Here is a 20,383-nt window from a genome sequence, read left to right on the forward strand (position 1 = left end):
TCATACTTGTTTTCTTTTCTTTTTTGGTAATGGGGGAGTTTGACCTCAGAGCCTTCTGCTTGCTAGACAGGTGGTCTACCACTTGAGCCAGGCCCCTAGTCCTATGTATTTTAGTTTTTTTGTTTTGTTTTGGTCATGGGGCTTGAACTCAGCCCCTAAGCGCTGTCCCTCAGCTCTTCAGCTCAAGGCCAGCGCTCTACCACTTGAGCCACAGCACCACTTCCGGTTTTCTGATGGTTAACTGGAGGTAAAAGTGTCAGGGATTTTCCTGCCCAGGCTGGTTTTGAACCATGATCCTCAGATCTCAGCTTCTTCAGTAGTTAGGATTACAGGCATGAGCCACCAGTGCCTGACTTTAGATATGTTTTGAATAATGTCTCGTAATTTTGCATAGTCTCATCTGGACCACAATCCTATTTAGCTTCACGCATATAGCCAGGATGACAGGTACATACTGGGGTTAAGATGGGGATCTTGTGAACTTTTTTCTTGGGCTAGCCTTGAATCACTATCCTCCTAATCTGTTTCACAAGTAACTAGAGTTATACATGTAAATCATAATGCCTAGCTCCATTTCCATTTTGATCCTACACTTCAACTAAAAAATAAACTGAGCCGGGCGTTGGTGGCTTACACCTGTAATCTTAGCTACTCAGGAGGCTGAGATCTGAGGATCTTGGTTCAAAGCCAGCCTGGGCAGGAAACTCTGTGAGACTCTTATCTCCAACAAACAACTCAGAAAACCAGAAATGGCACTGTGGCTCAAGTGGCAGAGCACTCGCCTTGAGCTAAAGAGTACAGGGACAGCGCCCAGGCCCAGAGTTCAAGCCCTACGACCGACAAAAAAAAATAAATAAATAAATAAATAAATAAAAGCCAGGCACCGGTGTCTCATGCCTATAGTCCTAGTTACTCAGGAGGCTGAGATCTGAGGACACTGGCTTGAAGCCAGCCCGGGCAACAAAGTCCATGAGACTCTTATCTCCAATAAGCTACTCAGAAAGTCAGAAGTGGTGCTGAGGCTCAAGCAGTAGAGTGCTAGCCTTGGGCCAAAGAAGCACCCAGGCCTAGAGTTTAAGCCCCAGGATTGGGGCGGGGGGGGGGGGGGGGGGGCACGGGGGAAACCCAAAAAATCCCAAATTCCCAATCCATTCTTGTGAGAGAGACTTCCTGTAAGATAGCCTCAGGCTGGCTTCCATTCAGACCCAGTAAGAGGGCACTGGCACCGTTTACACCACTCTATGAGCTACAGAGTGGATCGCTAATCTCAAAAAGCCAGCTCTCAGAAGGGAATCTCTATTGTGTAGTTTTAAAATTATGTAAATTTAAAAACTGTTTTTGGGTCTGGGAATGTGGCATAGTGATAGAGTGCTTGCCTAGAATGCATGAAGTCCTGGGTTCGATTCCTCAGTACCACATGAACAGAAAAAGCCAGAAGTGGCGGTATGGCTCTAGTGGTAGAATGCTAGCCTTGAGCAAAAGCAGCTTAAAGACAGTGCCCAGGCCCTGAGTTCAGGCCTTAGGACTAGCAAAAAATAAAAAAGCTGTTTTTAAGGCTGACAATTTATTTATTTTCCAAACCATACCCATGTTCTAATATTTTAGATTACTAATGAATTATTAGACACTTGCCCTTCCAACAAGTAAACCTGGCACACCACAAAGATGCACCAATTCAATGTCTTGTTGGGGACCCCACCCATGGGTGTCCAGCAAGCTGTGCTGCCAGGTAGTACAGCCAGGACTCCTGATGCTCCATAGCCATACCACCTCCCTGGCTCCTTCCTACAGTCTCAATGATCTAAAAAGGTGGCCTGGCTACAAAGGCCCTTAAAGGTGGAATAATAGTTAACACAAATAGAAGGGCAGCTCATTCCCAGGCACACAGTGAGCATGCAAAACAGCTTTCCATCACTGATAACCTACTTAAACAGAGATCACATTCATCTGGCCTATGGCTCCAGAAGCCTCAGTTCACAATCTGCCGGCTCTGTTGCTTTTGGATTTGTAGAAAGGCACAACATCATCATGGAAGGTGGTGAACAAACACTATTTACGGTTCAACTAATGGCAGCCATGAAGGAGAAGGGGAGGGGGGGGGGGAGAGAGAGGGAGAGGGAGAGGGACAGAGAGAGAGGGAGAGGGAGAGAGAGGGAGAGGGAGAGGGAGAGGTGTGGCTGATATGGTTAGTATGATATCTCAAACTTCTCCCTCATTCCCTATTGATGCTGTGACTCCCATTTAGCCCAAGGAAAACAGGCATTTGCAGGTTTTTATAAAAGCAGCTACACATACAGCTCTGAAAGATGGAGAGATAGGGGTTCCTGGAGGAAATAACAGAGTTGTAATAAATGCTTCCGCTTCCATAAGAACAAAGCAGCCTATTAAACACCAACAGGTCAATAGAAATGTGTTCATCCTTTCTTAATTTTATGTTAGGTTTGTTTCTCAAATACAATAATAACTGAATTGGCAAACTAAGTTGCAACTCAGCCAAATGCACTTTCTTGTTGAGTTTGAAAGGAAATTTGAAAGCTGCTGCAGCTGTGGGAAACAAGGGGCCTGACCACACATTCTAACACTGGCCCATCTTACCCTCATGGGATCACTCACAAATCCCTGAATGAGAACAAGGCAGGGTACTACCAGATAACACTTCTGTGGTGCTGCCCTGGAGGACTGAGGAAGAATGAAGGCCCTGAACAAAAGGCAACCAATTCCCTGCAGATGACATTCAACCCTCACACCACACCGGGTCCCTCAACTGCTGGCCTCTTTCCACCTCACATCTCACCTGAGGCAAGATTCTATACAAAAACCAGACCCAGTCAGGATGTTTCACATCAAACTCCAAGTATTTCTCTACCCTATTATAATCCTCCAGCCTCCCACACTCTGCTGAGACTGTCTAGCACAGCCCTTCATTGCTGTTTTCTTTTTTTTTCAGGGGGGGGGGGCCGGGAGGGAAGAGGTGTTGGTGGTGGGGCTTCAACTCAAGACTAGGCGCTGTCCCTGAGCTCTTTTTGCTTATTGAGCCACAGCTCCACTTCCCCGTTTCTGGTGATTAACTGGACTTTCCTGCTCAGGTGGGCAGCACACCACACTTCTCAGATCTCAGGCTCCTGAGTAGTTAGAATTGTAGGCATGAGCCACTGGCATCTGACCAGCCTTTCATTTTTTATACCTCCCTTTTTCTTCACTTCTAAAACCAGACACCTACACAGAGCTGGCTTTCTCAGCAGGACCACTGACCTCACGAAACCTCTCCCCACTTCCTGAGTGACTACAGGTAACATATGGCAGGTTTATAACTCCTACAGGCTTGATTCTCTCTCTTACACACCTACTCCTGCCTTGTGGCTGGCTGGGAGCTGGTGTGCCTATAAATATTCAAATGGTTCCATTGGAAGAGTTTTACTTGTGGATGACACTAGTCTCCTGTTTTGTTTTCCTGGTAAAACCATCTCAAATCCATTCAATGGGATTAAATAAATCACTATAACAGATGAATGAGATTTCAGACTCCTACTTTAACAAACATCACTGACTAGCCATGTTTGGCAGCTGATAACCACACTTAAAACACACACTGGACACAACGGGAAAAACAGAGGCTGTGGCTTCCAGACCTGCTAAATGATCTAAGTAAGACAGTTGGTCTCTTGGGATCTGAGTTTGCAGTTTTTTTTTCTTTTCAATTTTTTCCTGTGGTTTTACAGATGTTTTTGAATATTTTTAGCATTTTCAAGTAATATTTGGGAGCCAGTTAATATGCTGCCTCATTTTGAGAGAAATAATACTATTTAAAACTATATGGCTGGGGGCTGGGAAGGTGGCTTAATGGTAGAGTGCTTGCCGCGCACGCATGAGGCCCTCAGTTCAATCCTCAGCACCACATAAGCAGAAAAGGCCAGAGTGGCTTGAGTGGTAGAATGCTAGCCTTGAGCTGAAGAGCGGAGGGACAGTGCCCAGGCCTAGAGTTCAGGCCCCACGACCAACCAAAAAACAAAAACAACAACAACAAAAATGTGTATGGCTGGGAATGTGGCACAGTGGTAGAGTGCTTGCCTAGTATGCATAAAGTACTAGGTTCAATTCCTGAGTACCACATAAACAGAAAAAGCCAGAAGTGGCACTGTGCTCAAGTAGTATAGTGCTAGCCTTGAGCAAAAGCAGCTCAGGAACAGTGCTTAAACAGTGTTCAAGCCCCCATCTGGCAAAAAAAACAAACCAAAACAACAAAACTATGTAAGAGCCCGGTGCAGCTATTTTATTGAGTGCCTGTTGGAGGTATGGCCTTGAACTTGCCATACATAAGGGTGCAAGTTTCTTTTTTTGGGGGGGTCGGTCGTGGGGCCTGAACTTTGGGTCTGGGCGCTGTCCCTCAGCTCTTCAGCTCAAGGCTAGCACTCTACCACTTGAGCCACAGTGCCACTTCCGGCTTTTTCTGCTTATGTGGTGCTGAGGAATGGAACCCAGGGCCTCATGCATGCAAGGCCAAGCACTCTACCACTGAGCCACCTTTCCAGCCTAAGGGTGCAAGTTTCTAGAAACTGAAGACAAGGTAGCTGGGGTGGACAGGGGTAGTTATAATCAACTTGAGGACTGGGGGAAATTCTAATCAACTTTGTAATGCCTGTGTTGGACTTTATCATCACAGATAGTCTCAGGGAAAGGCCTCCATATGAAACTTATCTTCTTTATGAGGAGGAAACTCTCTGCCTGATCCAGGATTCTGGCTACAGAGAGGTTTCCTGTGTTTTGAATTCTGCATGGGAAGAGCTGCACAAAAAGAAGTGATTATAAGTAATGGTCTCAAATGAAACCATATGAAGAAGGAACGTACCAGGTCAATCAGGTCACTGAGGTTTTTCTCGATTTGCTGTGGAGGCAGGCGCCTCATTAGGTCCAAGGCACAATCCAGCTGCTGATCACTCTGTGGAGGAAGAAAAAGAGTGCTTAAGTCACTTCTGCCCATAGTAAGAATTCTTTCTTAAAAGCATCTTTCTGGTTGCTTGGGGCATATTCTAAAACCCAAAGAGAACCACCATGGGCCTCCACCAAATCTGTATGTGGTTCAGCCCATAGTCAGGACAGATGCTATGCAGGCTGCCTGCCCTCCTTCCAGAGAAGCCTCTGTACTAGATCCCAAAGGAAGTGGAGCAGGGCACAAGTCTTCTTGCTATGTGCTCAGAAGACTTGACAGCTGATGTGCCAGCTTCCCAGGTGGTTCTATGGTAAGCAGGCTCCTGTAGCAGGTTTGCCAGGCAAGGGTTTGATGAGCTTCATGCCACAGATAAACCAGGCAAAGATAGAATGTTCTATGATAGGGATAAAAGTGCACCATTCATTCAAACAGGCTGGGAAGTTTTCTGAGGCCCTGTGCAAACAAGACCTGAGCTCGCTCCAGCTAGCAACAGGGCAGCTGACTGCTGCCGTGGGGTGCTAGGAAATAGTTTTTGCCTATTGCGTGTTTTTTGAAAGTTATGCACAGTGTGCTTCAGCAGACCTTCCTCACTTAATACTTAGATTATAACTATTTACTAAGGTCACTATGTCCCAGTCACCACAAATATACAGAAAATAATGAAAGCAAGGAAGGGGGAGGGAGGGAGAGACTGGGGGCAAGATGGTAAAGTGAAGTGAACTGGGAGGAAGGCAGTAGACTACAGCTAAGAAGCTCAGAGAAGGTGGGGAAATGGAACAGGAAAAATGGCAGTGACCTCTGTCACACTCGTAAAGTTCAACCAGTGAGGAAGGTGGAGCCCTTAACAGGGCCACCTGATTTGTGTTTGGAACCAGTCTGTCCCAACTAATTTCAGGACTGTTTGAGAGCTCTAAACCAACAAGCTAATGAGTCTCTCATAAAATATACAAGGTAATCCTCAAAACCCTACATTTGGACATAATGAGATACCACCTTTAAATATTACCACTTACATCCAGGCCTGTTAACCACAAGTAAGCAGTGGGGCACAGACCCACTTTATATCCACAAAGACAGAACATGTTTCTAACCAGAGTCAATTTAATTTCCAGATATTGGCTTGTCACATGTAGAAGGCTGTTTAAAACAAAAAAAAAAGGTCGGGCGCTGGTGGCTCATCCTGTAATCCTAGCTACTTAGGAGGCTGAGATCTGAGGATCGCAGTTCAAAGCCAGCCTGGGCAGGAAAGACCGTGAGATTCCTATCTCCAATAAACCACCAGAAAACCGAAAGTGGCACTGTGGCTCAAGTGGTAGAACGCTTGTCTTGAGCTGAAGAGCTGAGGGACAATGCTCAGGCCCAGAGTTCAAGCCCCACAACCGACCAAAAAAAAAAAAAAAAGCTCCTGCCTTGCTCATGGCAGTTATCAGTGACCGTTTGTCCTAGGACACATAACAAACTGGCTACTCTGCAAAGAAATAAAAACCAAACTGAAAACACCAACGTCGAAACCCTACCACTTGTTTTGCTTAAACAAACACTCCGCAGCTCCCCGTTCCTAACTGGGCCTCACGGGTCGACACCAACATGTGTCAGCCAAGGCCATGGTAACAGGGGTTTGGCTGGCTGGCATCAATAGGAATTTTAACACCATGCCTAGGGCAGAGCACAGATAAACTGACTTGACTAGAGATGCATCTTCAATTCCTAGGTCTGTCATTCATTCAACTGGTGACCCTAGGTAAGTTTCCCCTCCTTTACTTACTCCACTGGATAGGAGCAGCTCTACAGATAAGAGTGCATGCAGGCTGGCTGGTGGTTCACACCTGTAACTCTAGCTACTCAATAGGCTGAGCTCTGAGGAAAAAGGTTCAAAAGCCAACCAGAGCAGGAAAATCCATGAGACATTTATATCCAATAAACCACCAGAAAAACTGAAGTGCTGTGGCTCAGAGTGTTAGAGTACTAGCTTTGAGCAAAAAAGCTCAGGGATAGCACCCAGGCCCTGAGTTCAAGTCCCATGACCCAAAAAAAAAAAAAAAAAAAAAAAAATGCAAAGAATGAATGAAGGATATGTAACACAAGATAGCTTGTGTTTACTGGTTGGAGAATGATGTATAAATATACATACAGGTCTTACATATTTCGAAAATAGTTTTAAATACGCTTTACAATATCCTTCTCAGTCTCCCCAACCCTGATCTGATCTCTCCTACTGTGTTGGGAGTTTGAATCAACTGTTCACACTTCACAACGGCTAAGTGTTCCCTTGCCTGGGCAAGAATGAAACCCTAAATGATTCAACTGAAACTTGTCACAAACTGTGAACTAGTGTTTCTTAGCCAGGAGTGATTTTTGGAGGGCAGCCCCGACCCCTGCCAGGAGATGCTGAGTGACACATGGAAGCAGATCAGGCTGGAAAGGGGGAAGCTGCTGCTGTTTAGTGAGGAGGGCTTATGATGCCCTAAACGTCCAGTCGTGCGTAGGACAGCTTTCCCACACCACTGTCTCAATTGCTGGCCTGGGTACTAAACCTCAAATCATCATTAAGGGGTCCTGGTCAAAGCAAAGACAAAGCCTGTCTCCAGAAACTGCACAGGGTAGAGGAGTGCTGTGCCTACAATTCTACTCCAAACACACTCACAAGCTCTTCTGGTCTCTGGAAAATAACTAGACATTAACAATCTTTTTCAGTTATAACTAAGCCTAGCTAATTTGAAACTGTAATCCAGAACATCTTGGGATTCAGAAGGGATTACATAAAACTTGAGAAGTGTTATCCAGGAAAAGACCTAACTTGACCAGGGAGGGCAATGTGTAAACACAGCATTCAGACCCTCTATGGGGCCTCTTCACCTCCCAGCCAGTCAAACCATCCTTATCCCAAAGGCCAGCCACAGGCGGCCAGGCTGACTATACCTCCTGCCGGCACCACACTTTCCCTAAACCATCAAACTCGCATTGTGCATTCGTCCCAATTAATCTTAATTGGAAATGTTTCACAGCAAATTTCTAGGGCTAAGGATGTTTAACTATCATTAAACTAGGAAATGACTAAATGCTTCCTTCCCCTAAGTGAAGCAACATGGGAAAGCTTACTGACAGCTTGTAAAAAGTTAAAATTACACTCACAGGAGTCAGCCCAAACCCGTAAGGGGCCAAACAGAAAGAGAACGAAGAAACATGGATGACTTACAGCCACACACAACATTTGGGACCCCAGAAACAGGACAACAGGGTAGGGGTGGAGTCCCCAAAGGGGTTGATGACCTGGGATGCAGCTACATTCATAAGGCCCAGAAGGAAGCAACAGCGAATTGTTATTTAGACACAAACATACGTGTGTGCGTGTATATGTTCATGCAATTTAACATAGCAAAATTTTTCCTCTTCTGCTTCAAGACAAGGGAATGAAGAACACAAAGTTGGGAAGAACAAGGAGGAAATGACAACAAACCACCAAAAGGTGACAGTAATGTGGCCCAGGCCTTCTATGGAATGGGAAGACCCATGATGTCAGAACCTAACATTAGTTAATATGCCACTAAGTCAAAACTTACGTTACCAAGATGGTTACTGGACAGATGCTCAAGGTATTTTTTCCCTTTTTTTTCTTTTAGGTCCGAGACTGGAATTCAAACTCAGTACCTTCTCCTTTTGCCTACTGGCTAGTGTTCTATCAACTAAGCCACAGCTCTAACCCCTCAAGGTAACTTTTTAAAGATACTAGAGAGGAATATGAACAGGAGCAAGTGAGGACAGGGTTTCAGTCTTTCTGTTCACTAGATGTGCATGTGACTTAACCTTGTGACCTGAGATTTGGACTTGATGGCTTTTAAGATTCCTTCTAGATGGACCATGACTTATACTCTACCTAAAGTGCAGACAGACACAGAACTGAGTCCCATCTGCCCCATCATTCTGGATTCTGTCCCATGCAGACCAACAACTAGGTGCTATAACAATTACAGTCTGTGTGCCAGCCTTGGGCCAGGCTCTGGTCGTGGCCCACAGCATGAAACTGAGTCCTAAACACTAGAGTGCCTACACTCAGCTAGGTGCCAGTGGCTCATGCCTATCATCCTAGCTACTCAGGAGGCTGAGATCTGAGGATCAAGGTTCAAAGCCAGCCTGGGCAGAGAAATCCACAAGACTTAGCTCCTCAGAACTGAGGTATGGCTCAAGTGGCAGAGCACCAGCCATGAGCAAAAAAGTCTAATTAGAGAACACCAAACCCTAAGGTTGAAGGACCAGTTCCAGCACAAAAACAAAACAAAACAAAAAAGAACCAACTGTCTATAAATGAGACAAGGCAGTGTAGTGTGGTCAGTAACAGGACACAGAAGGTCCAAAGACACAGGCACAACTCACAGCACACAGATTTTCCCAGGATCTCCCTCCCTTGTGGTTTCCTTTATCCGCAAGTTCTATTTATTTTGCAAATTGTCACCCCTTGACTAAGACAGCTTCTCTGAAATGTCGACTGATTCCAGACACCCCGTTCATAAAATGAGCTTTTACCCTTCCACCTCCCACTGGAGGTGTACTGAATTGAAAAATAAATAGCAGAAGAATGACCATCTCATTACATCCTCCAGAATTCTCTGCCCATTCAATTCGTCATTCACTAATTATTTATAGTGTCTCCTAGGTAACAAGCACTGTTTCTGATGCTAAATGGTGAACATAAAGTCTTCTTAGAGCTTATGATGCTGTCAAAATCAGGAAGGGCAAAGAGCAAGGCGTACGTCTGTAAGGACGTGGAGGAATGTGCCAAGGAGGCGCCTTCGCAGTTCATCACCTGAGGCAGGAAATGTGTTTGCTTTTTGCTGGTTTTCCTCTGACTTTAAAGAAAAAGCACACAAAACAGCTTAAGTTATCCCATAGCAAGTAAAATAATATTAATATGGACAAGAACAATTTTCCAGAAAATAATGGAAGTCAAAATACTACAGCACAAAATGCCCACTGGAGAATTCAGACATGAGTGTTGTTAAATCATCAGCTGTCAAAGCTGGCCTATTTAACAAACTCAAAATCCACGTGCAAACCACCAACAAATAAAATGCATGTGCTGTCCCACAAGGGGATGCCAGGAATAGAGCATATCCCAGCCTAGCCTAAGCTCGAGCCTATCCCAGAGCCAAGGTGCCCACCAAGTGGTGCCATAAGCAAGAGCAAGCACGGGAGCCAGGCCATTATCCTAAGCCCTGAGGAGTCCCTGGGACTTTGCGGGGCAAGTACACCTGAAGGAGAGAAAGGAGGCCTGCAGAACACTACCAGCCAACCAGCCTAAGAGTCCACTCAGGTGCACCCGGTGCAGGGCACCTGTGCTTTGTTGCAAGGCACAGATAGGCTGGATGACTCTCCAGGAACTCATGGGAGCTCCGAGGCTCTGGTTTACAGCTTGTCTCCAGCAGTTTTCTCTTTATAGGTAAGTATCTGTGCTGTGTTCTTCACCTTTTTTTTTTTTTTGCCAGTCCTGGGGCTTGAACTCAGGCCTAAGGGCTGTCCTTGAGCTTCTTTTGCTTAAGGCTAGTGCTCTATCACTTGAGCCACAGCGCTACTTCCAGCCTTTTCTAGTTCTGTGGAACTGAGCAAATTTCGTGCATGCTAGGCAAGCATTCTTCCATTAAGCCACATTCACAACCCTTCACCTTTTTCGTCTTTAAAAGTCATATTTCCAGAAATATTTAGAAGCCTCTCAAGATTTTTCCACAGACAAACAACACTGTCTAAGAAGGTAAAGTAGGCTGTATTTTCTAGCTGGGTGCTGGTGGTTCACACCTGTCATCCTAGCTACTCAGGAGTCTGAGATCTGAGGAATGCGGTCCAAAGCCAGCCCAGGAAGAAAAGTCCCCATGAGACTCTTACCTCCAATTAACTACTCAAAAACCAGAAGTGGAGCTGTGGCTCAAAGTGGTAGAGCGCTAGCCTTGAGCGGAAGAGCTCAAGGACAGTGCCCAAGCCCCATAACTGACAAGAAAAAATAAATAGCTGTAACTAGACAATCTACCCCATGAACTCCACTTGCAAGGAGTGTGTATGTGTGTGTGTGTGTGGGGGGGGGGGGGGGGGCTGGGCTATCTGTGCCCCCTTCTCTGGAACTGGGAGAGCGCCTGTCTGTGACTGTCTCGTCACCGTTGCATAACTGGTGCTTGTTAACTTCCAAGGCCACATGGCACCTACAGTTCCTGCTCTGCCTGCTGTGTACACACACTGGAGACCTCAGGAGGCCATGCTGTGCACAGGTCCACCAAGCCCTGAAGCAAGGCCACAGGGGCTCTGTGGACCCAAAGGATCTATGAAACCAGATGCCTATGAGACCCAAGACCTCCACTGCCAAGCTTTGAATATAACTGCAATAGTGCAAGACCCTGTCCTGAGCTGCCAGGCCTGGACTCAACTCTCTGAGGATGGAAGCTACCACATACAATGAGGCCAAGGTTCTCTTAAGTGTCAGGTCTTAGGTGATCTTGTTAGACAGCCATAGGAAGTGGCAACAAAGGAATCCTATGGTGACAGAGTGGAGAGTCAAGAGTACAGTGGAGAAGATGAGGATCTACCCCGGAAACGCAGGAGACCTAAGGCCTGGGGTAACTTGCTTCCTAGCTGGGGCCACTGCGAGAAGGCAGTGCCAGGTGCATGTTTCAGGGATAAACGGTAATTCATTCCCATTGCTAGTATTTTTACACATGATGCCTGCCTCACCTCACCACAGCAGAATGCGTGAGGGCAGACCTGGACTTCACAACGTCATCTGTACGTCAGCAACACTCCAGAGCCTTGGGCCTGCAAAGTCTGTGCAGACGTTCACCCTGGCTTTGGCTGGTTTACAGTCCCCAGAGGGCCAGCAAGCCCCGACTTCACAGAGGGAAACAAGGCTAGAGCCCAAGGCTGACTTACAGACACTTTGTCTCACTCAACCAGGACTGCTCTCATAATCTAGGAACCGGCAAGCAGCTACTTAAAAGCAGCAAGTGTTTCCTGCCTGTGGCTTAGGAACAATTTGTGCTGGGGGCTATTTGGGGGAACGTTTCAAGGGTGAGGCCAGCCATAACTAGTCTTTGGGTCACTCTGGAAAACTGTGCATTTGGGATTAATAAAAGGCAAAGTGCTTCTTTTCCAGAGTGACCGCCCTCGGGAGGGCCACAGTGGTGACGGCAGCACAGACACAAACCCGCACACACCCTCCTGACACTTTGGTTCCCAAAGGAAAATGCTTTACTGAGTGAGTCACAGTGAATGACAAGATTGGAACTCAGGATCTCATACTTGACAGGCAGGTGCTCTGCCAATTGAGCTACACCCTCAGTTTTTTGGGTTTATTTCAAATCAGATTTCAGATTCATGCCAGGGCCAGCCTGAATGGAAATCTTTCTACCTTATAGCTAGGATGACAAGCATGTACCACTATACCTAGTTTTTTATTTTTTTTAATTAGTTGAGCATCTCACATTATTATTGTTATTGCTGTTATTATTATTGCCTGTGCTGGCCTTTGTTTCCTAAATACTTAAGATTACAGACTTAAGCCACCATACTCAGCTCAAAGTACTTCTTTGTGTTGATGGTAGTGGTGGTCCTAGGGTCTGAACTCAGCCTGGGTACTGTCCCTCAGCTCTTCAGCTCAAGGCTAGTGCTCTACCACTTGAGCCACAGTGCCACTTCCAGCTTTTTCTGCTTATGTGGAGCTGAGGAATCGAACACAGGGCCTCATGCATGCAAGGCAAGCACTCTACCACTAAGCTACCTTCCCAGCCCCTCAAAGTACTTCTTTTAATCCTAAAAGGGCAATCTGTCTAACATGTATTGAATGGCCCATGCTTTTACACAATGCCAGTGAACACAGAACAGTGAGTCACATGCAGGTAAGCCATGTCAACCTGACCCAGAGACACCTGTAAAAGCATCCATCCTGTTTGTTTACATTTTCCTGCCCTTCTGTTGAGCTGTTACACTTCCTCACCTACCACATTGCTTCTCATCTGCTACAGGGTGAGAAATGTGACAAGAAGGGCCTATTCCTGTTTAAAACAAACATACCATGAGCCCACATACCATGAGCAGGTATAAATCTCAGGCTCAGCCCTTGGGGTCCAGAGGTCCAGACACACACACACACACACCATTTGGGTGTGAATGTGCATGGGTTTTCACCCTTCTCTCAGAGAAATCTAAGATGCTAAAGGGACAGATAAATAGAGTAACTTTGCAGAGCAGATTTAAGCAAGCAACAAGTAACTACTTTGCTCTTGGAGCCTCCATTTTCTTAAAAACATAGGTCACCTTGCAAGGCCACTGCAAATGGGGTCTGGATTACCCTGCAGCGCCCAACCCCAAAGAGTGGGATTCCCCCAGAGCAGAAAGCTCAGGGCTTTTCTGCCAAGACTTTTGCATAACATTTTTTTTGGGTGCTCAAGGGCCTGTTCTTCCCTGGCTTTTCCTGCACTTGACACAGGTTTTCCATTTAGGCTGCCAGGCAGCTCTAGAAAGGTGGGTGGAATGTTATTCCGGTTTCTAAGCCATTAAGCACCAACAAAGAAGGGCAGAGTTCACAACACTCACCCCATACAAACCTGGTTTCCTACAGCCAAAATGAGAGTAAGAGCAGAAGACAAGAGTTCCAGTCATTCATGCATCTGTGTGCCTTTCACCAGCTTCCTACAGCCAGCCCACTTCTCCTCGGCTATTTCTCAGCCCAGGACATCAGCAGGCCTAGTTCCACCATGGAGCCATCTCCCTTTTTGCTGGTGTTCTCACACCCAATGAAGGCCAGCAAAACTAGAGAACCTGGCAGACCTAGGAGTGGCCCCAAGCACCCTATCAACAGTGAGATTTCCACGTGTCTCCTCTCCCTGGTGTGTTTATTCCAAGGGAAAACTTAGCAATCTCCATACAGGCTCTAAACCAACGCTCAGCAGCCAGTGGATTTTTCCTTTACACAACCGTGCAGGAAGTGAACTATCTGAAGTGAGTCACACTCAAGGGCTGGATCCATGCCTGTTCACAGCCCCAATTTCCTAACTGCACAGCACAGGGCAGATCCTTGGCAGAGATCAGGATTTGACTGGTGGACCTGGTGCAATGGCCTGGCTCTCAGAAAAGAGAAAGAGGAGAAAGGAGAAGTCACCAGGGAAGGGTAGGAGTGGGCACTGCTGTACCTTTCCATGCATGGCACAGCAGGCTCTGTACTTAGCAAGCACAGGCTGACTTGGGGGTTCCTCTACCCCCCCTAGACAACAGACACTCATGCCTTCCCTCCAGCATACAGCCAGCAGCCACGTTTCTCTTCCAGCTCCTCAGAGGCTAGACAACCAATTCAGGTGCTAAAACTTAGTCCCCAGCTAGTGCTGCCACAGTGGCTGCCACCTGCTTTCTGAGGGCGGAACATACAAAAGGCAGTGGGATAGCCTGATGAAGAATCCAGTCAGGTGGCAGCAAATAAAGACACCTTGTATCTGGCACTGTTCTAGGCCTAGCCAAGAGCCAGCTGGCTAAGAGGGAACACATTCTTTTGGGTGTTTCCCTCACCTATCTATACTTTAAAACACAGAACTGTTACACCAAAGAGGACCTAAATGAGGAAACTTGAGGCCCAGACGTGTCTATAACTCCATGGCCAATGGACCAGGACATGTCCTTCACTACACACTTTTCTCCCACTCTCAGTTTAATAAGTTGAAATTTAAGAATGGAGTTGTGTTTTACACCCCTCACAGTACTATCCTGTGTAAGAGTCTATGTTAGCAGAATACACAATGGTGGTATTAAGAACAGATAGTTGCTCGGGATGAAGCTGGACGGTAGTGTGCTTACCATGTACAAAGTGATGAACTCAATCAGGAGGGAGGGAATTTATATGGAGACCAGACTGATCTTTCAGAAAAACTGTTCTTCATTGATTAAAAATATTGGAGATATATATATATATATACACACACATACATACATACATACACACACATAGATATATTTACATGATGGCAGTCTACAATCCCCAGCTACTCAGGAGGTGGTGGCAGGAAGATTTTGAGCTCAAGGCCAGGTCAGGCACAGATCCTATCTCAGAAAAAAAGGCTGGGCTGAGGGTGTAGCTTAGCAGAAGAAAACCCACCTAGCAAGTAAGAGGCCCTGAGTTTAAACCCCAATACTGCAAATCAACCAATAAATAAAACAAAATGGGTTAAGCAATAAAACATCTGCTGTAGCATATGCCAGGCCCTAGGTTCAATCTTCAGTACCAACAGGAGAAAAATGAAAGCAAACGGATTTCTACAGAGAGAGGCTAGAGACATGGCGCAAAGGGTAGAATACTTGCAAGCACAAAGCTCTAAGTCTTAAACATGATTAATTTCAAAAGAGAAAACAGAAGAAAGTAACAATGGCTATGGCCCACTATGGATGGGGGTGGGAACACAACTATGACCCTAGTTTCATAAGCAAGTAATGGAAACAGTTTCTTCTAGGCTGGGAAAATTACAGGTTATTCTTGTACTTCCACATTCTGCACTGTCATCTTGGATTATGGGCTTGATTCTCAACACTGTCATGGACCGGTGGACTTCTGGAAAACATTGCAGTCTTTTACAGATAGTTCCTCTGGTTGATGGTTCCCTTTCCCCTCCAGAAGATCTACAGGGTGCTGTCACCTATGGTCTGGTCATTAATGCTTCAGAGATGTCTGCAGCTGCTGCTCTTGCATGATCCTGGCAGGATTCACATAGCAAACGACTAATCCCACCACTCTGCCAACTGGCAGTGAGACACATAATTAGGAGAAATCCAGAGACATCTTCCCGTGGATGCCACACATGCTGCCCATGTCTACTTCAACAGCACAGGAAATTCAAAGAAGCCTTTCTTGAAAGTCAGAGACAAGGCACAGTGCCTCTGTATTCCAAGAAAGAGGGAAAGGGGGGGGGGGGGGGCAGGAAAGAAAGAAGGAAGGAAGGAAGGAAGGGGAGCAGCAAAACCACCACCAATTTGGAAAAATGACCACATATTCATTGGCTAAGAAAAGTAAACTCCCTTCTTCAGGGCATAAGAAGACAATCTGCACAAGCCTTCTCCCAAGGCGGCCAACATGCAACCATTTGGATACAGATTTCCTCCAATAAAGCATTGTGCACAACTCCCAAAGGCAGGCAGCCCCCAGGTAGAACTAGCTAGTACACAAACGAGTAAGTCTGAATGGGAAAGCTGCAAGATTTAAAGGATCTGGAGAAAATAAAGCCTCCATCAACCCGAACATTTTACCTAGAAGGGGACATTTTCTGATTCACATCCCAAGGAGGCTGGGGAAAAAAATACAACATTTAGACATCAAAACACGTGGGCCAGGAGCTGGTGTTTCGTGCCTGTAATCCTAGCTCCTCAGGAGACTGAGATATGAGGATCAAGGTTCAAAGCCAGCTCAAGCAAGAAAGTCTGTGAGACTTTTATCACCAATTAACCACAAGAAAAATGGAAGTGACACTGTGGCTCGAAGTGGTACAGCAATAGTCTTGAGCACTCAGGCTTCAAGTTCAAGTCCCACAACCACCACCAACAACAAAACAGACATGTGAAGATGGAGGGATAGCTCATGTGGTAAGAGTGCTGTCTAGCAAGGGTGACTCCAGTACAAGAAAGAAGTAGAGGGGGAACAGAGGAAAGGGGAGGGGAATGGCAGAGAGGACAGGGTTCTTGGTTTCTTTTAACAAAGTTTAACTTTTAGTAGACAAATGGTGACTGTACATATTTGTGGAGCACAGTGTGACCCTTTTGTGTGTGTGCCAGTACTGGGGCTTGAGCTCCGTGCCTCAAGCTCTTGCTTGGATTTTCCCTTCTAGATGGCACTCTACCACTTAAACCACAACTCCATATACGAATCTCTCAGCAGAGTGCTGGTGGCTCACGTCTGTAATCCTAGCTACTCAGGAGGCTGAGATCTGTTTAAAGGTCTGTGAGACTCAACTCCAGAGCTATGGCTCTGAGTGGTAGAGCACTAGCCTTGAGTGAAAAAGCTAAAGGACAGCATTCAGGCCTGGAGTTCAAGCCCCACGACCAACTGGAAAAAAAAAACAGTCAGCTGGGTGCCAGTGGCTCACGCCTGTAATCCTAGCTACTCAGGAGGCTGAGATCTGAGGATCATGGTTCAAAGCCAACCCTGGCAAGAAAGTACATGAGACTCATCTCCAATAAACCACTAGAAAACCAGAAGTAGCGCTGTAGCTCAAGTGGTAGAGCACTGGTCTTGAGCTGAAGAGTGCAGTGACAGTGCCCAAACCCAGAGTTCAAGCCCCACGATCAAAAAAAAAAGTCAGATTTATCAACCTGGGCTGACTTTGAACTATAATCCCTGTAATCCTCAGATCTCAGCCTCCTAAGTAGCCAGGGTTATAGGCGTGAGCCAGTGGTGCCTGGTTCAGTGTGACATTTCAATACATGTATACAAATGTAATGATCAAGTCAGTCTATCAATTTTCAAACCTTAGACAGACTGCCTTGCAGATATCTGCAGATGGCGGAAAGGACTCGGAGTAAGACAGAGCACGGTTTTGAGGCTACACCTTGTCATTTCCTGATGGAGACATGGCTTTCATCTTTCTGTTCCTTCATCTATTAAATAGGAACAATCATAATAATATATATGTTTTTTTGTAGGTATTGAGGTTTGAATTCTGGGCTTTCTTTGCATTTGCTAGGTAAGCACTCTACCACTTGAGTCATAACCCAGCCTGGTATCCATCTTGGGGTCTGTCTGAAGACAATTCAGAAAGTGTTAGTCAAAAAGCTAGCACTGCAAGCCGGGCGCTGGTGGCTCACGCCTGTAATCCTAGCTACTCAGGAGGCTGAGATCTGAGGGTCACGGTTCAAAGCCAGCCTGGGCAGGAGAGACTGTGAGACTCCTATCTCCAATAAACCACCAGAAAACCGGAAGTGGCGTTATAGCTCAAGTGGTAGAGCACTCGCCTTGAGCTGAAGAGCTGAGTGACAGCGCCCAAGCCCAGAGTTCAAGCCCCACGACCAACCAAAAAAAAAAAGAAAGCTAGCACTGCCAGGCACTGGTGGCTTACGCCTGTAATCCTAGCTACTCAGGAGGCTGAGATCTGAAGATTGCGGTACAAAGTCAGCCCGGGCAAGGAAAGTCCGCAAGACTCTTACCTCCAATTAACCACCAGAAAACTGAAGTGGTGTTGTGGCTCAAGTGGTAGAGCCCTTGCTTGCCTAGAGTTGAAGAGCTCAGGGACAGTGCTCAGGCCCAGAGTTCAAGACCCATAACCAACCAAAACAAACAAACAATAAAAAAACAAACAAACAAAAACCTAGCATTTCGTAGTGCACAGTAAGTGCTCAGTGCTGTGGGCTCCCTCTCACACAGAAAGCCACTGCACAGGATCAGGACTGCAATGCTCCCAGAGGAAGTGAAACACACAGCCGCCCTGGGCTTGTTAATGTCACCTTGAAAGCACTCTGAGGGTAGCTGTGAACAAAGGCCAGAAATCAGGTCAGGAGGCCAATCCTCTTTGGTAATTTTCAGCCCCGTTAACAGTTTCCTTAGCGTTTGAGAAAACCCTGCCAACAGGAAGGACACACTTGAGCCTCTAGAGGCTCACAGCCTTCTCCTGTCTACCCTCTGCTGAATGCTAGATCTCAAGAATGTTAGCTAAGGAGCTTAGCATCGCTCAATGGCCAAAGAGAATTAAGGAAAAGGAGTCAGCAAGTTTCTACTCCAAAACACCATTTTGCTCAGTAGAAACCCAAAGCTAGTTAGTATTGGTTGACTGAGTTGACTATCACCAAGTCTCACTCAGCCATCATCCAACACATGCCTTGTCAACAGTGGCAGCCCACGACTCCCACTAACAGTACAGCACTCAGCCAGCAGCTGGCCATAGGCTTCATCTCTCAACTAAGAAAACTGGCAGAAAAAAAAAAAAAACTTTTAAATCACCATCCTCAAGTTCCTTATATGACAAGATCTCATTTGATCTTTGTTTAGCTGGTTTGGGTGCTACAGATCAAACTCAAGGGCTCTTACCCACTAAGTACTTTAGTACTGAGCTGCAACATCAGCCTCTTATTTAATTAAAAAAAAAAAATCCCAGGGGCTGGGGGCATAGCTTGGTGTAGAGCATCTGCCTAGCGTGTGTTAGGCCTTGGTTTTGATCCCCAGTACTGAAAACAGAAAAATCTTAACGATGTGTTAATGTAAAATCTCAGAGGTGGAAAACAGACAAAGAGTGGTGGACTGGGGCTGGGAAGGTGGCTGAGTGGTAGAGCGCTTGCCTTGCATGCTCAAGGCCCTGGGTTCGATTCCTCAGCACCACATAAGAAAAAAGAAAAAAGCCGGAAGTGGCGCTGTGGCTCAAGTGGTAGAGCGCTAGCCTTGAGCTGAAGAGCTGAGGGACAGCGCCCAGGCCCAGAGTTCAGGCCCCACGACCGGACCCAAAAAAAAAAAAAAAAGAGTGGTGGTCTGGGGTTCAAAGAAAGGTGCATGTACCCCAAAGCCCTTGTACCCAGTCTCTACACGTCCTGGCAGCAAATGGGCCACCTGCTGCCCCATGCGCTGTGCCAAGATCCTCTGCCATCTCTTAGTCACGCTATTCAGCATTGGTTTGCACACAGTACTCTAGCTGAGGTACAGGCTTGAGACCGGTGGGGTGCATTCTAATCCTAACCCAGTGAACCTCATGTTTCCCCTCCTGAAAGATGAGGACACCGATGGGCTGAGCTCTGAGGAGCACCCAGCACACAGCTGTCAGTCACTGCTCCACAAATACCCCGTATACAGGCAGCAAAGAAGAGGAACGGAAGACTACAGGTAAAGGATATAAAGCCTCACATTTCCAAACAAAGGCAAAGGATATAAAGCCTCAATTCCCAAACAAAGGTTCCTCTGGCCTTCTGCCCATCCCTAGGAAACAGTGCTGGACTCTGTCCATCACAGCATGGCCAAGACTGTGTGTCCTAGAAGATCATAGAGCTTGGGTGGGTCTACCATCTGGGGGAAATGGTGCTGTGGCTCAAAGTGGTACAGCACTAGCCTAAAGCTAGTGCTCAAGGACAGTGCCCCAGCCTCAAGTTCAAGCCCTACAACCAAAACAAAACTGTGTGTGTGTGTGTGTGTGTGTGTGTGTGTGTGTGAGAGAGAGAGAGAGAGAGAGATCTGAGGATCGCAGTTCAAAGCCAACCCAGACAGGAAAGTCTGTGAGACTAAAGTGGTAGAGATCTAGCCTTAAGCTAAAAAAGCTCAAGGACAGTGCCCAGGCCCTGAGTTCAAGCCCCGTGACTAAAACACGCACATGTGCTTGCATGTGTGTGTGTGTGCGCGCGCACACAAACACACACAAACACACACACACACACACACACACACACACACACGAGAATAAAGGAGGGGCCTGGGCCCCACTGGAAAGGTAGGAAGGCCAGTGTGGCCATCCTCTAAAAATTTAGTCACTGAATTTC

At 46.5% G+C, this 20,383-nt stretch overlaps 1 protein-coding gene across 3 annotated transcripts in view; it reads right to left on the minus strand.

Moving 5' to 3' along the window:
• Capzb (capping actin protein of muscle Z-line subunit beta) overlaps nt 1-20,383 on the minus strand; it is a 122,942-nt gene that overhangs the window by 56,549 nt on the left and 46,010 nt on the right. For all 3 annotated transcript variants that reach the window (XM_042688637.1, XM_042688636.1, XM_042688639.1), the window contains exon 2: nt 4,847-4,936. In XM_042688637.1, the coding sequence (XP_042544571.1) occupies nt 4,847-4,936 (90 nt within the window). The remainder of the gene's footprint in view (nt 1-4,846; nt 4,937-20,383) is intronic.

This window comes from Dipodomys spectabilis, unplaced genomic scaffold (assembly GCF_019054845.1).
Source record: "Dipodomys spectabilis isolate Male_0828 unplaced genomic scaffold, ASM1905484v1 ptg000118l, whole genome shotgun sequence".
In the NCBI taxonomy this organism is placed as follows: Eukaryota; Metazoa; Chordata; class Mammalia; order Rodentia; family Heteromyidae; genus Dipodomys; species Dipodomys spectabilis.